Below are 20,014 nucleotides of genomic sequence, written 5' to 3'. Positions count from 1 at the left end.
GAACCTGTTGAAGAATGTGTTCAGCTCATTTGCTCTGTCCAGACTTCCATCCATCCGATCCTCCCTCTGCTTGAGGCCTGTGATCTTCTTCATTCCTGACCACACATCTCTGATATTGTTCCTCTGCAGTTTACTCTCAAGCTTCTTTCTATACACCTCCTTGCTCTCTCTGATCTTGACTTTGAGCTGCTTCTGTATACTCCTCAGTAACTCCCTGTCTTGCTCCCTAAAGGCTCTTTTTTTCTTGTTCAGTAGCTCCTTTAGCTCACTGGTGATCCAGGGTTTGTTATTAGGAAAGCATCTCACTGTTCTGGTGGGGATGGTGTTGTCCACACAGAAGTTTATATAGTCAGTCACACACTCAGTCATGGCATTAATGTCCTCTCCATGTGGCTTACAAAGAGAAATCCAATCGGTTGCATCAAAACAACCCTGTAAGGCTTCTTCAGCTTCATGCGACCACTTTCTAACAGTCTTTTTTGTGACAGGTAGTCTCTGGACAAGGGGTTTATATGCTGAACCGAGAAAAACAAGGTTGTGATCTGATTTACCCAGGGGAGGTCTTGATTTGGAAATGTATGAATCCTTGACATTTGTGTAAAAAATTCCAATGTCTTGTTTTCTCTGGTAGAGCAGCTGACAAACTGTTGAAAAGTTGGCAGTGTAGCAGAGAGTGAGGCATGATTAAAATCACCAGATATTGCCACAAAAGAATTGGGGTGTTGTGTCTGTATCTTAGCAACAACGGAACTGATGACATCACATGCAGTGTCGGCAACAGCTGAGGGTGGAATGTAAACAGCCACCAAAATTCAATTCAATTCAAAATACTTTATTTATCCCAGAGGGAAATTAAATGTTGATGTAGCTCAATTAAATCAAAGAGTTATTATAGATGCTGATGGCTGTGGGCAGGAAAAAACAACACTGGTGAACTCTCTTGGAAAATAATATGGACGAAAACTTACTGCCAATAGTTCAATGTCAGGACTGCAGAGACTACTCTTCACAGTAACATGTCCTGGGTGACACCATCTGTTGTTGACAAGCACTGCCAAGCCACCCCCTTTCCTTTTCCTGCTACTCTTTAAATCTCGATCTGCTCGTACAGTCAGGAAGCCCGGCAGAGAGACGCTGGAGTCGGGGAAATGATCCTGCAGCCATGTCTCAGTAAAACACATAATGCTACATTCCCGATATTCTTGCTGAGTCCTTGTCAAGGCTAGAAGTTCATCCAACTTGTTAGCTAATGATCTTACATTGCCCATGATGACGAATGGCAGAGATGGTTTGAACTTCTTCTTTCTTTCTCTCCTCTTTGCTCCTGCTCTGCATCCACGACGCCTCCTTTTCAATTCCAGTGGGATTTCTGGCTTCAGTTGTCGAATTATTTCTGCTTTTCCAATGTTAATCAGCTGCTCCCTGTTGTAAACCACCTTGTTGCTGTGGTTATGCATCATAACAAAAGAGTAAAATATACAAAAGTATTGGGAAAAATTAATCCAGCTGCACAGCATCCAAGGCAGGAAGGAACAGTTGTCCAAAAAATGCAATTTCTTCCAATAAATAACAGGAATGAAATATAGAAAAAAGAAAAATCTCAATGTGAGGTACAGAGCTACTCCAACGTGCTGCCACCCTCAGCAGCGCATTCTAGAAGGAGATGCGTTCTGATGTCGGCTCAACGCCAGTCTGAATTCACTGTGGGCGTTGCTGTTGTTGTTGCGCTCCTGTTTGCTCGTTGTGTGTATTAGTATTAATGGCGACTAGAAAGGGGCAAACGTGATCTGGGCTTTGCGTTCAATTTATGCACCGATGATTATACAGAATGGATTAAACTGTGCAGGCTATTCGAGATGTCTCCGAATGCCTACTTTAAAGGAAGCGTGATGTGTTTGCCAGGGCTGCCTAAACGAGTTGCCAACCGTCCCTTGAAATAATGGAATCGTCACGTATTTAGTAACAAAAGGACAGTTCCTTATTGGGCTGAAACGGGGCCCACAATTCGGTTAAAATGCAGAAAATTGCATCTAAGAAATACCAAATTTTCTGGGGGAGGACCCCCAGACCCCCCTATAGCGGGCCCCCCCTACTCATTTAAATGCCCGTCCAATAGCTTGTCTCTGCCGCCGGGTCTGAGAGTCTGCAACATCTCTTATTAAATGCACTACCAAGCATATCCGAAAGTCCAAAGCACCATTAAATTTCATAAAATAGAAGGATGTAAGAGTGGCCAGAAAAAAGTAAGAGTGCATTTGAAATTCAAAAAAATAGGTGAAAAAAACTTCCCAAACATATGAAACATGGTCATTTTGTTAAATGAGCCGAAAATAGAACTTTTTGGCCATCAAGGAAAACACCATGTCTTGCACAAACCCAATACTTCTCATCACCCCAAGAAACACCATCCCTGGAGTGAAGCATGGTGGTGTCAACATCGTGCTGTGGGGATGTTTGTTACTGACAGAGACTGACAAACTAGTCAGAACGGAGAGAATGGTAAATGGTGCTAAATACACGCTAATTCTTGAGGAAAACCTATTTCAGATAGAGACTGGGAGGAGGCTCCCCTTCCAACAGGTCAATGACATAAACATACTGCTAAAGCAACACTTGAGTGGTTAAAGGGGAAAATGTATAAGAATGGCCAAGTCAAATCCCAGACCTCAATCCAATTAAGAAGCTGTGGCATGACGTAAAAATTGCTGTATACGAGCAGAAACTATCAAACTTGAAGGAACCGCAGCTCTTTTACTTGGGCAAGATTGGGCAAAAAGCCCAGTGGCTAGATGTGGTAAGCTCACAGAGACGAACCCTGAGAGACGTGCAGCTGCGAAAGATGTTCTACAAACTACTGACTTTGGGTACGGGGTTGGACACTCAAGTTTTCTTGGTTGCTCCACACTAGAAAATATTTAGCATCTTCAAGGTTGTTGGCATGTCTTGTAAATCAAGTCATATCCCCACCCCCAAACATTCATTTTAATTCCCAGATGTAAGGCAACAAAATGGGGAAAATGTAGTAAATGAGTTACAAAGATAGCCGGCGTGGCAGAGGGAGTCCAGCTGCTTCAAGGCTGTTGACATTTTGGCATTATTCAGACAAAACACTTTAAAGGATTCCTTCTTTCAGGTATTAAGACTGAATTCCTTTGTAGCTACTGCCATTAAACCAGTGCAGATAAAAAAGGCCACAAGAAAGACGATTGATTTTTCTTTTTTGTTCGTCTGAGTGGATTGTCTGATCATATGCGTTCATATTTGGCCTCAAGGGCTCTCATTTTTACCTTTGACTTTCTAAGTTTACCGTTGTCTTGCATTTATTCATTCAGTGCTTCACTTTATTAAAGAAGAACTTATAAGAGGTGGACCCCTCTTTGGCTCGTCGACCAGTCTTGAGTCAGTTTTGTGCCTCAGATAAGGAACATATACATCTGCCATAAGTCTGTGGCTCCCAGTGTCATGCTTTATACTAGGCCCCATGCACAGAGGGTTGGGGGACCCTTGTTTTTCCGGAGGAAAACCTAAAAATGAAGCTCTGAAATGGGGATTTCTTGTGAATTTTGGCGTGAGAAGTGCCACGTGTAAGGGTCCTTGATGTCACAAACCCCCAAAGAAGGAGGCTTATAGTAGAAAGATGTATTCAGGCAGGATTTTACAGATTTATAAACATGACTGGTCATTGAAGGTGTAAATGTGAAGTCTCCCAGTGTCCCTGATAAACTTTTACTGAAAATAACTAGATGCACTCACCTAGAATATGTGAAAATTCAGTAGTTTGGAAAAGTTTTATCAGTTTATACTTTCTGTCCATATGTCCTTCAGGGACCAGGAGACATAGGTATTGTAAGAAAGATAGATACAACATAGATATTGTATTATTTTTGTATTATATTGTAAGAAAATAAGACCTAGGACAAACTGAGGAGTATGATGAAGCTTAAAAGGTACACTAATGGAGAGGGAGAGACTAGTTTTGGGAAGTGTAAAGAGTGTAATGAATATTGAATCTCTCTGGTGCTAAATTTAGCTCAGAGTAGTGTTTCACCGGCACTCTGAGAGCAAGGGAAAGAACTGAATAAGAGTAGGCAGCAGTACTGGGAGGGGGTTAAGATGTACAAGCGATTAGTGCAGAGTTGAGTTTCACCAGTCGGGAGGGAAACAGGAAAGATGTAATGGAAAGACGGCGTGGAAGCATTTGATGTCTCGCAGCATAAACTGTGGTAGCGACATTTGAGGATCCTCACAGCTGATTGCATGTCCAAACACTAAAGTGACTCGAATCGCACCCATCACGGGTGATTGACTTTTTGAGGTTTTAACAGAATAATCAAACCATATCTATGGCTCTAATATGTTTGTTTTTATGCATTTAGCAGGCGCTTTTATCCAAAGCAACTTGCAATTAAAAAAAATATATAACGGCTAATATCAAAGCTAACAATAAGCTACATTGAAGGAAATCACGAGTCGGACTCTGTCAGAGGTGACAGGGGGGACAGTGTAGCGATAGAGTGCAGGCATAGAGGTAAGTAGAAGGGTTGGGAAGTACAGGGTAAGTGATTGGATAGAAGAGGCTCTCTGAATAGCTGGGTCTTCAAGAGTGTCTTACAGATATTCAGGATCGCCCCTGTTCTGGTAGCGCTCGGTAGGTCATTCCACCATCGTGGAACGACACATGAAAAGAGTCTGGATTGTCTTAAGCGTGGTGTAGGCACTGCTAGACAACAATCCTGTGACAATCCTAGACTGCTTTCTTGATCATGAAGTATTGAAAACAACTGATATTACATAAAGGCTGCACATATACATGTTTTGCCATAGTTTGTTAATATATGTTGTTCTTAGACATGTTAAGCATCCCAGGAAAGCTTTAGCAGAAGTGTAAATGAGGGGAAAGATCAATAAAAGAGAAAAATTGATACAAACATCCTTTTGTTTTTCCCATCAGCATGACGTAGAGCATACAATTAATGCCCATGTTTTTTTAAGAGTGTTATCTGACAACTTGAGCTAAATTTGTTCAGTGTGGCTACTTAAAGGGATAGTTCGCCTCTTTTGACATGAAGCTGTATGACATCCCATACTAGCAATATCGTGCATGAACATTGACTTACCCCCTGCTGCGTCCTGTGAGCCGAGTTCCAGCCTCGTTTTGGTGTTGACGAAGGTAGTCCGGATAGTTGGCTGGGGCCACAAAAATAAAGCGTTTTGCTTCTCAAAACAATATGCGTTCAAAAGAGTAATACATTTGCATCACAAATTCGTTCTCCTGGAAAAAGTCAGACCTCACAATGGCTTGGCGCTATTTTCTCTCGTAAGCAGGGGACTGCTCGGTCTGCAGGGTCTACACGTGAAACAGGCGTGGCAGCGTGCAGTGATACGAAGGGAGAGAAAATAGCACCAAGCGATTGTGAGGTCTGACTTTTTCCTGGACAACGATTTTGTGATGCAAATGTATTACTCTTTTGAAAGCATATTGTTTTGAGAAGCAAAACGCTTTATTTTTTAAACCCCAGCCAACTAGCCGGACTACCTTCGTCAACGCCAAAACGAGGCTGGAACTCGGCTCACAGGACGCAGTAGGGGGGTAAGTCAATGTTCATGCACGATATTGCTAATATGGGATGTCATACAGCTTCATGTCAAAAGAGGCGAACTATCCCTTTAAGCCTGATGATGCACCCTGTTTCTGTCTTGCACTATATCCTGGTGAGGTGGTTGTTGTCTCCTTTCCAGAGCAGTTCAGTTTGCACTTTGCCCCTGTTTAAAACATTTTTGGCTGATTTCCCCCTCAAACTTCCCATATCTACATGTATTTCTCACTTATAAGTTACTTTTGATCAAAGCGTGTATTTAATAAATCGAGTACAGTGTCTTCTTACAGTCTGTTGTCACACCTGTTCAACCGTTTAGTTCAGCAGAACAATGGATTATGTGATACATTAAACTTTAAACACACAAGCACCTCCGAACAAGTCGGGACCACATTGCCTTCTGTTGTTTGAGTATTTGTTGGGTGCTGGCATTCAGTTAGAGTACGGTTGTTATGCTCATTAAGTTTCACTGCGCATTAACTGGCATCCCTGCACACATGCATGACATCTCCAGTGCCTTATGTACATTTGTGTGTGTCTGTCTAAATCCATCCATCTTTTTACCGACCTGCCCATGAACCTGCTAAATTAGAAGCTGTTGAAAGGATACTGCGTGGGTGTCATTAGTGTCAGCGCCACACACAACTTACCAGCTTGTCACTTATATTTCTGGAGTGCTATTGTCTGCATATGTTACAGAGCCAAGAACACACATGAGCCCCGGTCTAATATTTGTGGTTTAGTATTGGAATATTGCACAGTGTGGTGTGTGTCACTATATTATCTTCTAATTATTTGCAGTTCTAGCAAGTGTAAATGAATCAATTATTTGATGTGTTGTGCTGTTAGCTTTGTATAGCTGTTTTGTATGAATGAAACTGGTCAGCATGAAGTTTAAAGAAGACTTGGTCTTTTACTTTTTTCAAATCTCAACGTTGGAGACCTCTAGTGTCGCAACATAGAAGTGCTTCAGTGATCAAGGTGGACTTTTTTATTTAGTCATAAACGTACGAAGGGATAGAAATGTTTCAAAGTCAGACAGAAATGTGTAAGTATCTGGATAAGTATTCTACAGCAAGTTTGAGATGTTTTTCTTTCAAAGCACATTGGGTTAAAAATAGATGAGCAATAAATACACCTCACATTCAATGGGGAAATGTTATTTTATTCAGGTTTCCTTAAGTAAACCAACAAATTCTCTTATGCTCCAAACAGTAAAACTCCTTAGCTGTCCTCACATTGAAATGCAGAACTTGTTATTAAAATTGGGTGCAGTAGAACACTAAGAATATGCTTTAGAGGGTTTATGTGTGGGATGTTTTGTTTAAAAAGAAAAGAACAAAACTATAGCCGCTCTGAGTAAGAGCAAAGACATGTTTACTAGTGACGCAAGGATCGAGAGAGGCAGAGATGAAAATGAATCTCTTCCCCAGATGTCCCGGGTAGTTTTCATGGAGCCTGTCCAGAGGTGATAAATCTAGTGGCAGAGCCCATATTTCCGCTTCCATTAGAGCTGTGTGGGTCAACACATGGTCCCATCTATTTTTAAAATGGATGCTTCTCTGCCAAAGTACTATCGGACTCTGCATTCTTACTTGCTCAGTAACTACCGGTGCATGTTGATGTCCATGAATGAATGATGTTAGGTTGTGGTTTGCCTTCTTGTGCACTGATTGTTTAATGGATCGGTTTACTCATTGGCTTACAGCTCTATGGGGAGTACCAAGAACACCAGGGAGGCTCGGGCAGACGGGAGGCCACACGCCTGCTGACAGAGAGACAGATCAAGAAACATGGAAATCATCACCACAGCCACGGGAGGACACGGCACGGCCACGGCCGCCATGCCCATCAGCATGGATCACATCAGCATGGATCACATCACCATCACAGCAGGACTAAGCATCAGTCCAACATGGAAAGTGAGGCTGCTGATGAGCAAACACCCGAACGAGACTTTACCTCCTCTTTGAAGAAGAAGGGCTCCTACTTCAAGTGCAGAGGTGAGGAAACGTATGTAAGTAAGGACATGGATGGTCAGGTTCTGTACAAGTCATTTTTTGTGGTTCTCTGTGGTGTTTGGGTTTCACAGACTGCATCGCACGGGTGCAGCGATTCCTTGTGACAAGACTGGGAGAGGACTGGATCTTCTTGATTCTGCTGGGCATCACAATGGCGCTGGTCAGCTGGACAATGGACTATGCCAGTGCAAAGAGCTTGCAAGGTATACAGAGAGGATGACATTTTGAGGAAACGAGGTCTGAGGAGGTGAACACGTGGTCAGATGTTTGCACAGAAAAAAAGCTTGTGCTTCTTTATGTGTTCTTTTTTCTTTTCCCCCTTTTCCCTTGTCTCTTTTTCTAATCCATCCTGCTCTCCAGCCTATAAATGGATCCACGGGGAGCTGAGGGGGAACATCCCATTGCAGTTCTTGGCTTGGGTTTCCTATCCCCTGATATTCATCCTGTTCTCCTCCCTTTTCTGTCACCTGGTAGCTCCTCAAGCTATTGGTCAGTACCACCTACTTCATCTTGCCGTTGTCTTCATGTTTCTCTGTGTGCAGCTGTCTGGTAGAATTGTTCAGAATTCAGTGTTTACCTAAGACGTTGTTGGTTTAATATGACAGGACTTTATAACTGAGCTCCAATGAGGCACACCAGTAAGCACAGTTACTCAATAGTCTTTAGTTTTACTTGTGCACTTAGTTAGTGTGCAGAATTAATGTACATTATCAGTCATTATTAAGCATGAAATTTTAAAAATCATCATGGAGCTGTAAGAGTGATCTGAAGAGAGTGATCTGAATTGTGTCATACTTTAGTTTTTGTGCGTGACATGGTTATTTTTGAGAAATTTCTTTGAAATTATGCCGGAAGCTTAAAGATGAAAGTGTTGAAGTGCTTTGGATTCTTCAAGCTGGAAAGAAGCTTTTATTTTCCCTTCTGTCAAAGGTTCTGGTATCCCAGAGCTGAAGACCATCCTGAGAGGGGTGGTGCTGAAGGAGTATATGACCATCAAGGCATTTATTGCCAAAGTCATCGGTCTGACGGCTGCACTGGGTAGTGGCATGCCTGTAGGAAAAGAGGTACGTGAAAAAAAGATCAAATATTACTCAGCCATTTTTGCATGCCTTTTTTCAGTTTCACTTTATTTCCTGCTTGATTTTCTCTAGTTTTCTTGATGTGCTCTCCTTTCCTCAGGGCCCTTTTGTTCACATTGCAAGCATCTGTGCAGCCGTTCTCAGCCGCTTCATGTCCTTCTTTTCAGGAGCTTATCAGGTAAGCTGATGTCAGAAAACACTTGAATTACCATGGGATATATAAATGTGATGATAAAGAGTGTGTACAGCATGAGATATGCCTCATCAGTGTGTTACTTCTACACTGTTTCGATGCTGTCTCCCTCCTCTCTGGATCAGTAGAATCCATACTGTTATACAGACATCCTGACAGTGGGCTGTGCAGTTGGGGTGGGCTGCTGCTTCGGTACTCCACTTGGAGGTACATGGCCTCACTTTCTTTGTTTTTAAGTCACACAACAAGCTATGATTGTGACTTTGAATCTTAGAAATATATTGGACTGTTTATGCACGATTTCAAGTATCCTCTCAAATCAGGCATTTTATGATGAAAACTACATCGTTTGAAGTTCCTGTCTCATGCATTTCAGGTCTTTCATGCCTTTTTTCCCCTCCACCAGGTGTGCTCTTCAGTATAGAGGTGACATCCACATACTTTGCGGTGCGAAACTACTGGAGAGGATACTTTGCTGCTACTTTTAGTGCCTTCATCTTTAGGGTGCTGTCTGTGTTTAACAAAGATGCAGGTATGGAAGGGAGGGAAAGTATTAGGTTTGTCTCCACAGTATTATTATGTTAATTTCTTTTTCTTAGCCTCAAGCCAGAGGGCGCCCTTACTCCAATTTCCACCATCAAGCAAGCTGTTATGTCTTCATCGATGACACACAATATGTATGGCTCCAACATTGAGCAGCGGGGTGTTATCATTATTATTTTTATGTTATTGCTCCAAATGAAAAAGGGGAAAAAAGAAAATACTGCAGCTGCTACCACAGCATAAAGCAAACTGTTTGTTATGAGGCTAAAGCTGACTTTTCCCTGCTAATATGACCGCTCACGATCCATTCAGTTGTTCGATAAATCAGATTCATAACTGGTGGGATGAAGTTGACCTTTTCTTTTCTTTTCTTTGATTCCTAGTAACCATCACAGCTCTATTCAGGACAAACTTTCGTATGGATTTCCCTTTTGACCTGCAGGAGCTGCCAGCTTTTGCCATCATTGGGTGGGTGATTAGAAACAAACATATACGGCAGCGCCAGCAACAGTGTGTCACAATACTGAAATTGAGTGGTTAAGTTGGGTTAGTTGGGTTATGCAGCAGTGTTAATCCTTTTTTTGCTCAATCTATTTATGTTTTTTGCTCCTTTGACGAAGTTGATTCACTGATTATTTATTCTAAACTGTAAATATTAATGAAGAATATCCAAGTTCCAAGAATATTAATAAATCATACCTCTCAGGTACAAAGGATCCGATGTGTCAGTTCATAGTTTACCTGAAGGAGAAGACAAATGCACAAAACTTTGATGGAACTGTCATCACATCCACTTTCTTACGTTCATGGGGCTTCCTCAGTGCACACATACTGGTGTGGAGCTCTTAAGTATTTCAAATCTCTTGGTGTCATTTGCACCACATGTGCTGTGTTGAGCCACCCGGCCATCCTCTTGGTCACTTGGGTCATTAGCCACCATGTGAGAGGTTGGGGTCATGTGAATCAAGATATGAAGGGTAGTAAACCCACCTGGGGAATTGCTGCATGATATTAGATGATATGATGCCAAAGGCCACCATCTCTTATTAGGGATGTTTTATTTCCAGTTTAACATGGATGATTTTTTTGGAAGCCTTTTAAAGATTTCCTTTTTTTTTTTTTTTTTTTGTAATTTCAGAGATTCAGGTTGTCTTTTAAAACCACCTTTTTCACTAACATGACTTAATTTGGCTCTTTAACTTGTTCTTGCAGGATCTCCTGTGGATTTCTGGGTGCGTTCTTTGTCTATCTCAACAGACAAGTGGTGCTGTTCATGAGACGGCCGAATGCAATGACCCGCTTCCTGATGAAACAGTGAGTCTCTATGTGCTACAGTATGAAGCTTTTTCTCACTGCAAATGCATTGAAATCCAAACTAAATTAAGTCAAAATGACATGTTTTTGTGTTTTATTTCATAAACACCAGAATTTAAATGGTTATTAAATGCTTGTTTTTATCTTTCTTTTGTTTGTCCCAGCCGGCTGATCTTCCCTGCTGTGGTAACTCTGGTCATTGCCACCTTGACCTTCCCACCTGGGTTTGGACAGTTCATGGCAGGAGAGGTCAGAGTTCAAACCTTGTCAGTCCAGCTTGTCTCTTAGGCTACGGCTACACGAAAACGTTTTTCACTGTAAACGATACTTTTTCTTATCGTTTGGCTGTCGCGGCCACACGGAGCCGGCGTTCCCACTACCCCAAAACGATAGTTTTTGAGAACGGGTTCCAGAGTGGGAAGATTTGGAAACGGTGTCGTTTCGTTTCCATTGTTACAGCGAAAACGTTTCTGCGTCAGTCACATGGCTAACGCAGTGACGTATACACATACGTCAGTGACCAGAACAAAAAGCGGCTTCCATTCAAAATCCGGAAGAAGAAGACAACACAACAAGGACAGACAGCGATCATCATGGACCCCACAACATTGATAGCAGCACTGCTGCAGACACTGCTAACTACAGCGGCGTTGTTGAAGGAACATGAGCTTCGCGCTGGTGGAAGTAGGGGCGTACACGCATGCGCATTGCTTCTTCTATTGTTCTGGTGTAACCGGTGGGGGTGGCTACAGCGCACCTAGAGGTGTTTCGTGTGTACTGCATCGTTTCATCGTTTTCGTCTGGACCTGTCTTTACAGCAGCGTTGCCGTATGGTCGCAATAATTTTCGTACCCGTTTTCAAAAAAACCCTTGTTTCGTTTTCGTGTAGCCGTAGCCTTAAGCAAACACAGGAGAATACATGTAAATCTACTCACCCCCCTGTGCAGTGATGAATGGGAGTCAGTCCTGTTCCCTTCAGTCAGGCATGAATATGAGTATGATTGAATGAATTCAGTTAATTGTGCAAAAAGATGAAAAAAAAATCCATTTTTATAGAGGAGTGAAAATTTCTCGATGGCAAAATACACTTAAAGCAGATGTGCAAAGTTCTACAGCGTTGTTTTACTTAGTTTTTCTTAGTTATACAGATGAGAGCCACAACATTAAAACCATCTTCCATATAATTTACAGGACCCCTTTAAAAGGGGAACATGGACTTTGAATGAGTTTAGCTATGTGTACATGCACAGCAATATTCCCACTGTTGAACCTAATCTAAATAAGACGATATCCAGATGATGGTATTCATTATCATTTACATGTTGTAGAGCACAGTCTGATTAATGACTCACACCCACACTAGGGCTGATATATATATATGTATATATATATATATATATATATATATATATTTTGTTTCCCGATAAAGTATCGATCTTTCAGCTGCGAGTGTCGATTTAAAAAATATATATATTTTTTAATTAAATGTTTTTGTTTTTTTAAAGCAAATTTAATTGAAAAGTCAGACGTTACAATTAGTGAAAACACAGAACATTAAGGTAATACAATACAATGCCAGGGGGTCACATTATACAAAACAGTGATAAATTAGTTCATAAAAATGTTGTATAAAGTGCACAGCTCTCACGTTTGTGACATGTTCGTTTGTTTCTGTTTGTCTGGCGGTGTCGTCCTTCCGGTTCAAAGGTTGGACAACCAGTCCAATCAGCGACGATTCATGTCAAATCACACTGTCCCTTTTTTTTCCCCACAGAAAATTATGTAAGTGTATCGAATCGTATCGTTGGCTGAATATCGTATAGTGAGATTAGTGTATCACTACAGCCCTAACCCACACTACGTCCCTCTACACAGTTGTAATGTTTGCACCCATCCAAAACCTTAGTTATATCCATATCCATCAAAACGTGGAAGTGAAGTGAAATTTATTTATATAGCACTTTTCAGCAACAAGGCGATCCAAAGTGGTTTGGAGCATTACTCGGGTTTCTCCCACTCCAGAAGAGTAATTTATGTTTGCTGCAGCCTTCCTCAGTTGAAGCTGGCGTCGCCAGAACATGTGAGAGAAACAAAGGAGCGGATCTGTTGAAAGCAAGCCCAAAACAATGGACACTGTTTTAAAAGAACAAACCCAACGTCACACATAAGTGGACACATAAGTGACTACTCTGTGCTGAAAAAGCTGCGTGTGGTTCACTTGATGTTGTAAAAACTCATCTAAGATGGAGTCGTGCATTATAGGTGTGTACATATCTCCATAATGCCACTAATTTGTATTCTCCACATATCTTAATTCAGTTTTATACTGTTGAAATAGCAGCGTCTCATTCAGAATAAGGTCTTAATTAATTGGCTAAATATCAGAATATTGCTGTTCTTTTAAGCTTAGCCAATGAGATCTAGAGAAATTGTGCGCCAGGTTAAGGGTTTGCAGTCTTTGTTAGGTTTTGGAGTTCCTGAGCAGCTTTTTGCGACTGTTTGACATGTGCTTGGTCTGCATAAATGTTCATGTTGGTGGTCTGTGTAACATACCAGGACCCACGGTCTCCCAGAAGAACGTTGCAGTATTCCAACCTGATCAGTATTACTCACTCACTGTTAGTAGTTTTAATGTTTTGGCTAATTTGCGTATATAAAATCTACAAAACAGCATCGCCGTATTAATGTGCATCGGTGACGTCCGCGTCCTTGTTCCTACATGAATGGAGTCGGCGTGCTTGTAGCTTTTACTGCTGTACAGAAGTAGTGTCAAGGTGAAATCTCAGATAGCCATGTATCAACAGCTCACCAGTTAAGAATTAAAGGCTCATCATGTGTTTCGCAGATGCTCAGAATAGACCACTTAGCGAGAATCAGGTGTGTGCACGTGCATCTGTGTGTGTGCATATGTCAGACAGTAACACTTTAACATGCTTCACACCCTCATTGTAGAGATGTCTCACTTTTTTTAACATTATTTGAATACATCAGTGGAGTGAGATGATATCTTAATTTAGATCATTTCACTTCAGAGTCACGCTGAGTAATGGATCCTTTATGTTTTGACAGATATCCCTCTCTCTTGCCCTCTCTGAGTGCATTTACAGCTTTTAGAGAATGAAATCCATCCAGTCCGACTTGATAGACAGAACAGGCAGCAAAACAAGAGGAGATGAAATGCATCAAAGTTTTCCAACTTTAAAAATGAACAGGATAAGCTAGTGGATCCAGCTCTTCCAAGGAGCCTTTCACAGAGCCGATCATCAGAGCTGATTTCCACTCACACGCTAAAAGATGCATTTCAAAGCCTCAGTTCAACTCTGACTTAGGAAAAATCTAAATGATGTTGGTCTCGTGTTTTTTTTCCTCCTCAGAAGCTTTAATGCAGATATGGGAAGCACTGTGATTTATGCAAATGTTGAGCTAAATATTTTAAGTGAATGAATCATTTGTGAGTCATCAACACACAATGAGTCATTGGACATGGCCATCCATACCCACCTGCTTCCAGCTTTCTGGAAACTTCCTGCCTGTATATCCTGCTTCAAATTCTATCCATTTTCACTTTTCTAGTTTCTATCTAAATAGTTTTTTTTTCTTATCCGTTTCTTGTCCTCTTACCCTCCCTTTATTAAACTTCCTTTTCCCGTCTTCTCTCTGATATTTAACCCTACTTTTCTTTACCCCAATCACCTCTTATATCCCTCTCCCCCTTAATTTTTTCATTCTCTCTCCCCCACTATCTCCCCCTATCTTTCTCCTCTTTAAGCCATCCCTATTTCTTTGAAGCCCCACTTGACCTCACATCATCTTCTTCCTCTCTCTTTTATTGCTACCTGTCTGTCTTTTTCCTCTCCACCAACATAAATTTCTCCCGCTCTGCCCACCTTTCTTGGATTTTTAACCACTCTTATAAACTTTTCCTTCTTGCTGACGCTTTTCTGCCCTTATCCCTTCCCTCCCTCTGCTTCTGCTATTTTTCTCCCCCTCCTCTCCTCACCTCACCTCACCTCACCTCACCTCCTCTCCTAACTTCTCTCCAGTTGATGCCCAGAGAGTGCATCAACTCTTTGTTTGATAACTTCACCTGGACAAAGATTTCAGGATCTCCTCTTCCAGTCGGTCTGGGCCGCTCGTCTGCCTGGCTGCACCCTGATGTTAGTGTCTTTGTCATCCTGCTGCTCTTCTTCCTCATGAAGGTATGGGGCTTCTGGGGAATTTGCCTGGTAGGAAAGATGTTTTTGTGCATTTTAAGAGTGTGTCATTGTTTGTGTGTATTTGTGTTTTTTTGTGCAAGTGCGTGCTTGTCTTGTATCTGCCAGATTATATTGGTGTGAGCTAGAGAGTTTGTGTGTGACGCTGGCTTCTCTTGACGTCAGCATTTTCGTCATCCTCCTCTTCATAAGGGACATTTGTTGCAGGTCACTCATGTTGTGTGTTGGTGACAAAGACATCTGTGTGTGTTTCTTCTTCCCTTTCTTGTCCAAGGTCAACAAAGCTGGCAAACTGCCCATACTTCTACCTTTCTTATGTTTTCTTTAAAGCAGACACACACACACACACACACACACACACTATCTTTTCCTCGGGGCTTACGAGTCTTGATGTATTATGAGCATAGACATGCAGTGTATATAAATCTGGAGTAGGTGCTTGGGTGCTGTGAATCAGCAAAAAGTTCATAAAACTCTGCAACACTAATAGAATTCCTGAGAGTACACAATACGGGGGAGGTGATAACTAACACACTATGAACCACCCGAATAAGAGATGATGAATAAATCACAACAACGAAACAGCAAAATAGGCTAAGATGGATGCTGATCAGTGGTATTTATCAATAGAACTGGGTATGCTTCTGTGGTGATTCGATCCCAAGTGGAAAGCCTCAAGAAAAAAGCCAAAATGTACCCCAGATGTATTTAGGACACAATGAGATCTGATTACCAAGTTTTAGAGGTCGTTTGGGCCACATATGCCTGTATTATTTTAGCACCTTGATAGTGAAGGGTCCTAAACCTCACTAAAGGGCTGCCTTCTTGCTAGTTTGGAACGCATCAACACATTAGCTCTTGTGTTGGATAACCACAGCTGTTATCATCCATTTGTTTTGCATGATGGTTTAGGGGAATATTTGGGGTGTCTGCTCTGTTACATAATACATGCCTGTTACTTTCTTTGGGGCTGTCCAGGTTTGAAAATGTCTTATTCGGAAAGCTGTGCAGATTTTCAGTGTAATCTCGTGTCACAGTCCCAACTTGGAGTTGATGGGTCCATCTTCCCGATCTTTATCTCCACCCACAACTTGAAATCATGCTGCATTTGCTGTACCACTGAAGTGAGAAGTCCAGTTATATACAATAGACCCCTTAAGACATAAATTAGCTAATAATTCTTTACCATTACTTTGCTTGAAGTCCCCACTGCTATAATTCCAGTTTTTAACATTTGTTAACATGTCCTTAAAATTTGTTTTATGTGTTACAATGGCTGTTGCTTAGGTTTTCCGCCTCAAATCTGCACAGCGCCAATCCACACTGCTTACAGCTAATTTTCATGTGATAAATTTCACAGCGTTAGGACTGGCTTGGTAGAGAACGCAGAAGAAGCAGGGCTGAGAGAGGAGTTGTAGCACTCAGTGATTTGTGAAAGAGCTAACTGCAACTGTGGAAACCACTGGCTAGGGAACCGCTTGGCTACCTTAAACTAACAGCTTCCATGGTGAGCGAGCTTCCTATCAGCTCGCATGGCTCACTGGAGGCCACAGCTCCTCATATGGCCTTTCTTCTGCTGTGTATTGCAAATCCAAACTACCTCTGGGAGCCTTGGGCTAGCTAGCTCTTATTTAGTCGAGCTCACTCTTTAAACAAAGTAATGATGCCCAGTGTTTATAGAGCGGATATGTGATGGAAGAATTATGAGACTTGTCTGTCTACCCTTGTGGCTGTTGCATTAGTTTAGTGCTCCTCAGCCTAGGCCAGTTCAGTGTATCACAAAATTATGCCTGAAAAAGAGATCAGTCAGGAAAAATGTATGCTGTTGAGAATAAAAATAACCATCAAGTAATTTTTTTTACTAGTTCTCCTCTTTCCATCAGTTTGTTGTGTGGTAGTGTGAGCACTGTTTATTGTGTGTGGTAGTGTGAGCACTGTCTATTGTGTGTGGTAGTGTGAGCACTGTCTATTGTGTGTGGTAGTGTGAGCACTGTCTATTGTGTGTGGTAGTGTGAGCACTGTTTATTGTGTGTGTGGTAGTGTGAGCACTGTTTATTGTGTGTGTGGTAGTGTGAGTACTGTTTATTGTGTGTGTGGTAGTGTGAGTACTGTTTATTGTGTGTGGGGTAGTGTGAGTACTGTTTATTGTGTGTGTGGTAGTGTGAGTACTGTTTATTGTGTGTGGTATTGTGATTACTGTTTGTGTGTGTGGTAGTATGAGTACTGTTTATTGTGTGTGGTAGTGTGAGTACTGTTTATTGTGTGTGTGTTAGTATGAGTACTGTTTATTGTGTGTGGTAGTGTGAGCACTGTCTATCGTGTGTGGTAGTTTGAGCACTGTTTATTGTGTGTGGTAGTGTGAGCACTGTTTATTGTGTGTGGTAGTGTGAGCACTGTTTATTGTGTGTGGTAGTGTGAGCACTGTTTATTGTGTGGTAGTGTTAGCACTGTTTATTGTGTGTGGTAGTGTGAGTACTGTTTATTGTGTGTGGTAGTCTGAGCACCGTTTATTGTGTGGTAGTGTTAGCACTGTTTATTGTGTATGGTGGTGTGAGTACTGTTTATTGTGTGTGGTGGTGTGAGTACTGTTTATTGTGTGTGGTAGTGTGAGTACTGTTTATTGTGTGTGGTAGTTTGAGCACTGTTTATTGTGTGTGGTAGTGTGAGTTAGTGCTGGGCGGTATACCGGTTCACAATTTCGTAATGATATGAATTTTTAATATACCGCCATACCGGTGTATTTGATTACCAACGGGTGGAACGCTGCGTCGCGCGACATTGTTTGAGACGGGACCCTTTTCAGTGTTGCGCTTCTAAACACGCATGTTTACTGTCTATGGGTGCGAGGTGGTAATAAGCACTTGCGTTACGCGAAGGTAAAGGTGGAGCAGTGTTTCCCACACATAGACTAATTCGTGGCGGTGCACCATAGATTCAACACCGGCCGCCACATATTGCGTTTCGTTATTATTATTATTTTTAACACTATTTAAAAAATACTCGTATTCGTTAAGCTGCATTTCTCCTGTCTCCTATTACATTACTCCTGTCATCTACAGAAATATTCAGATGACTCTGCAGTTGTCGGGTGTATCAGAGATGGACAAGAAGCTGAGTACAGAGAGCTGGTGGACCGCTTTGTGGCATGGTGTGGGAACAATCATCTCGTCTTGAATGTTAACAAAACAAAGGAGATGATTGTAGATTTCAGGAGAAACAGGGTCAGATCAAACCCTGTTTCCATCATGGGAGAAGAAGTGGAGGTGGTTGAGGAATATAAATACCTTGGTGTTCATCTGGACAACAGACTGGACTGGAGACACAACAGTGAAGCCATCTACAAGAAAGGACAGAACAGACTGTACTTCTTAAGGAAGCTAAGGTCCTTCAAGGTTTGCAACAAGATGTTGCAGATATTCTACAAGTCTGTTGTTGAGAGCGTCATTTCCTCTTGCGTCATCTGTTGGGGCAGCAGCATCAGAACCAGGGACCTAAAAAGACTCAACAACCTGATAAGGAAGGCTGGCTCTGTTCTGGGGACGACTGTGGAACCTCTGGAGACAATAATGCAAAGAAGGATTTTGCATAAAATCAAGAGAATTATGGACAACCCTGAACATCCTCTCCATGAGACTGTTATTGGAAAACTCTCTTCAGTCTCTTCAGTCAAAGGCTTCTTCAGTTTGGATGCAAAACGGACCGCTACAGGAAATCATTCCTGCCCACAGCCATCAGCATCTATAATAACTCCTTGATTTAATTGAGTTACATCAACATTTAATTTCCCTCTGGGATAAATAAAGTATTTTTGAATTGAATTTTGAATTTCCTTTCCCTGCTCTCCCTCCGTCTCTCTGTCAGCCTACACACACACACAGCCCCTCCCCTCCGTGCACACCGCGTGTGTCTCCATCAGCGAGATCATCCCTTGAAGCGTGGAAGCTTGCTAGCTTCAGCGTCGCGTTAGATTAGCTCCCATTAAAAAGTCCTATAAAAATATTTTATATTTTTAATACAATGTTGTCCCGACCCGACCAATAGCAAACAAGCGATTACGCCTTCTTTATAAAGTTAACTAGTCGCAAGTTTGCCGTAAAAAAATAAATAAATAAATGTAGTTGGGTTGTCGAGGTCAAAACACTAGCAGCTGTGAATCAAATAAAGTAGGTTTTTAAACTCTTACACTGAATGTTTGCTGCTTCAATCCAGATGAGTATTGAAAAATATTTTCCGCGATTGAAAAAGAGACGTGCGTGTTGAGGATGAGGACCAGCCTGAACCGGAGGTATCAGTCTGAAACAGCTGAACAGTCCGACCAGTGTAATTAGCTATGTTATTAATTTGTTTACAATGAAGATGTGAATATTAATACAATAAAGTTATGTGTGACCAATTATTAACGAAGGAATTATTTTGAAGAATTTTTATGTTTATTTTTAATTCTGTTCTCAATCTGTAGAAAATGCTGTGAACACCTAATTATGCATGAAAAAAAAATACCGTGATATACCGTGAAACCGTAATACCGTGAAAAAATACCGTGATATGTATTTTTGGTCACACCGCCCAGCACTAGTGTGAGTACTGTTTATTGTGTGTGGTAGTGTGAGCACTATCTATTGTGTGTTGTAGTGTGAGTACTGTTTATTGTGTGTGGTAGTGTGATTACTGTTTATTGTGTGTGTGGTAGTGTGAGCACTTTCTATTTTGTGTGGTAGTTTGAGCACTGTTTATTGTGTGTGGTAGTGTGAGTACTGTTTATTGTGTGTGGTAGTGTGAGTACTGTTTATTGTGTGTGGTAGTGTAAGTACTGTTTATTTTGTGTTCGGTAGTGTGAGCACTGTTTATTGTGTGGTAGTGTGAGCACAGTTTATTGTGTGTGGTAGTTTGAGCACTGTTTATTGTGTGTGGTAGTGTGAGTACTGTTTATTGTGTGTGGTAGTGTGAGTACTCCTTATTTTGTGTTCGGTAGTGTGAGCACTGTTTATTGTGTGTGGTAGTGTGAGCACTGTTTATTGTGTGTGGTAGTGTGAGCACTGTTTATTGTGTGTGG

General features: G+C 41.5%; 1 protein-coding gene across 2 annotated transcripts in view; it reads left to right on the top strand.

The window, feature by feature from the left end:
• The window catches only part of LOC142367676 (chloride channel protein 1-like), a 52,217-nt gene that overhangs the window by 6,131 nt on the left and 26,072 nt on the right, over positions 1–20,014 (top strand). For both annotated transcript variants that reach the window (XM_075449694.1, XM_075449695.1), the window contains exons 2-12: positions 7,306–7,600; positions 7,690–7,821; positions 7,979–8,107; positions 8,549–8,682; positions 8,798–8,875; positions 9,019–9,097; positions 9,297–9,422; positions 9,817–9,901; positions 10,646–10,747; positions 10,912–10,996; positions 14,791–14,946. In XM_075449694.1, coding sequence (XP_075305809.1) covers positions 7,306–7,600; positions 7,690–7,821; positions 7,979–8,107; positions 8,549–8,682; positions 8,798–8,875; positions 9,019–9,097; positions 9,297–9,422; positions 9,817–9,901; positions 10,646–10,747; positions 10,912–10,996; positions 14,791–14,946 — 1,401 coding nt within the window. The remainder of the gene's footprint in view (positions 1–7,305; positions 7,601–7,689; positions 7,822–7,978; positions 8,108–8,548; positions 8,683–8,797; positions 8,876–9,018; positions 9,098–9,296; positions 9,423–9,816; positions 9,902–10,645; positions 10,748–10,911; positions 10,997–14,790; positions 14,947–20,014) is intronic.

The sequence above is a fragment of the Odontesthes bonariensis genome, chromosome 18, assembly GCF_027942865.1.
Source record: "Odontesthes bonariensis isolate fOdoBon6 chromosome 18, fOdoBon6.hap1, whole genome shotgun sequence".
NCBI classification, from domain to species: domain Eukaryota; kingdom Metazoa; phylum Chordata; class Actinopteri; order Atheriniformes; family Atherinopsidae; genus Odontesthes; species Odontesthes bonariensis.
The sequence above is the reverse complement of the archived record's forward strand: the minus strand, read 5'-3'. Positions and strand labels throughout refer to the sequence as shown.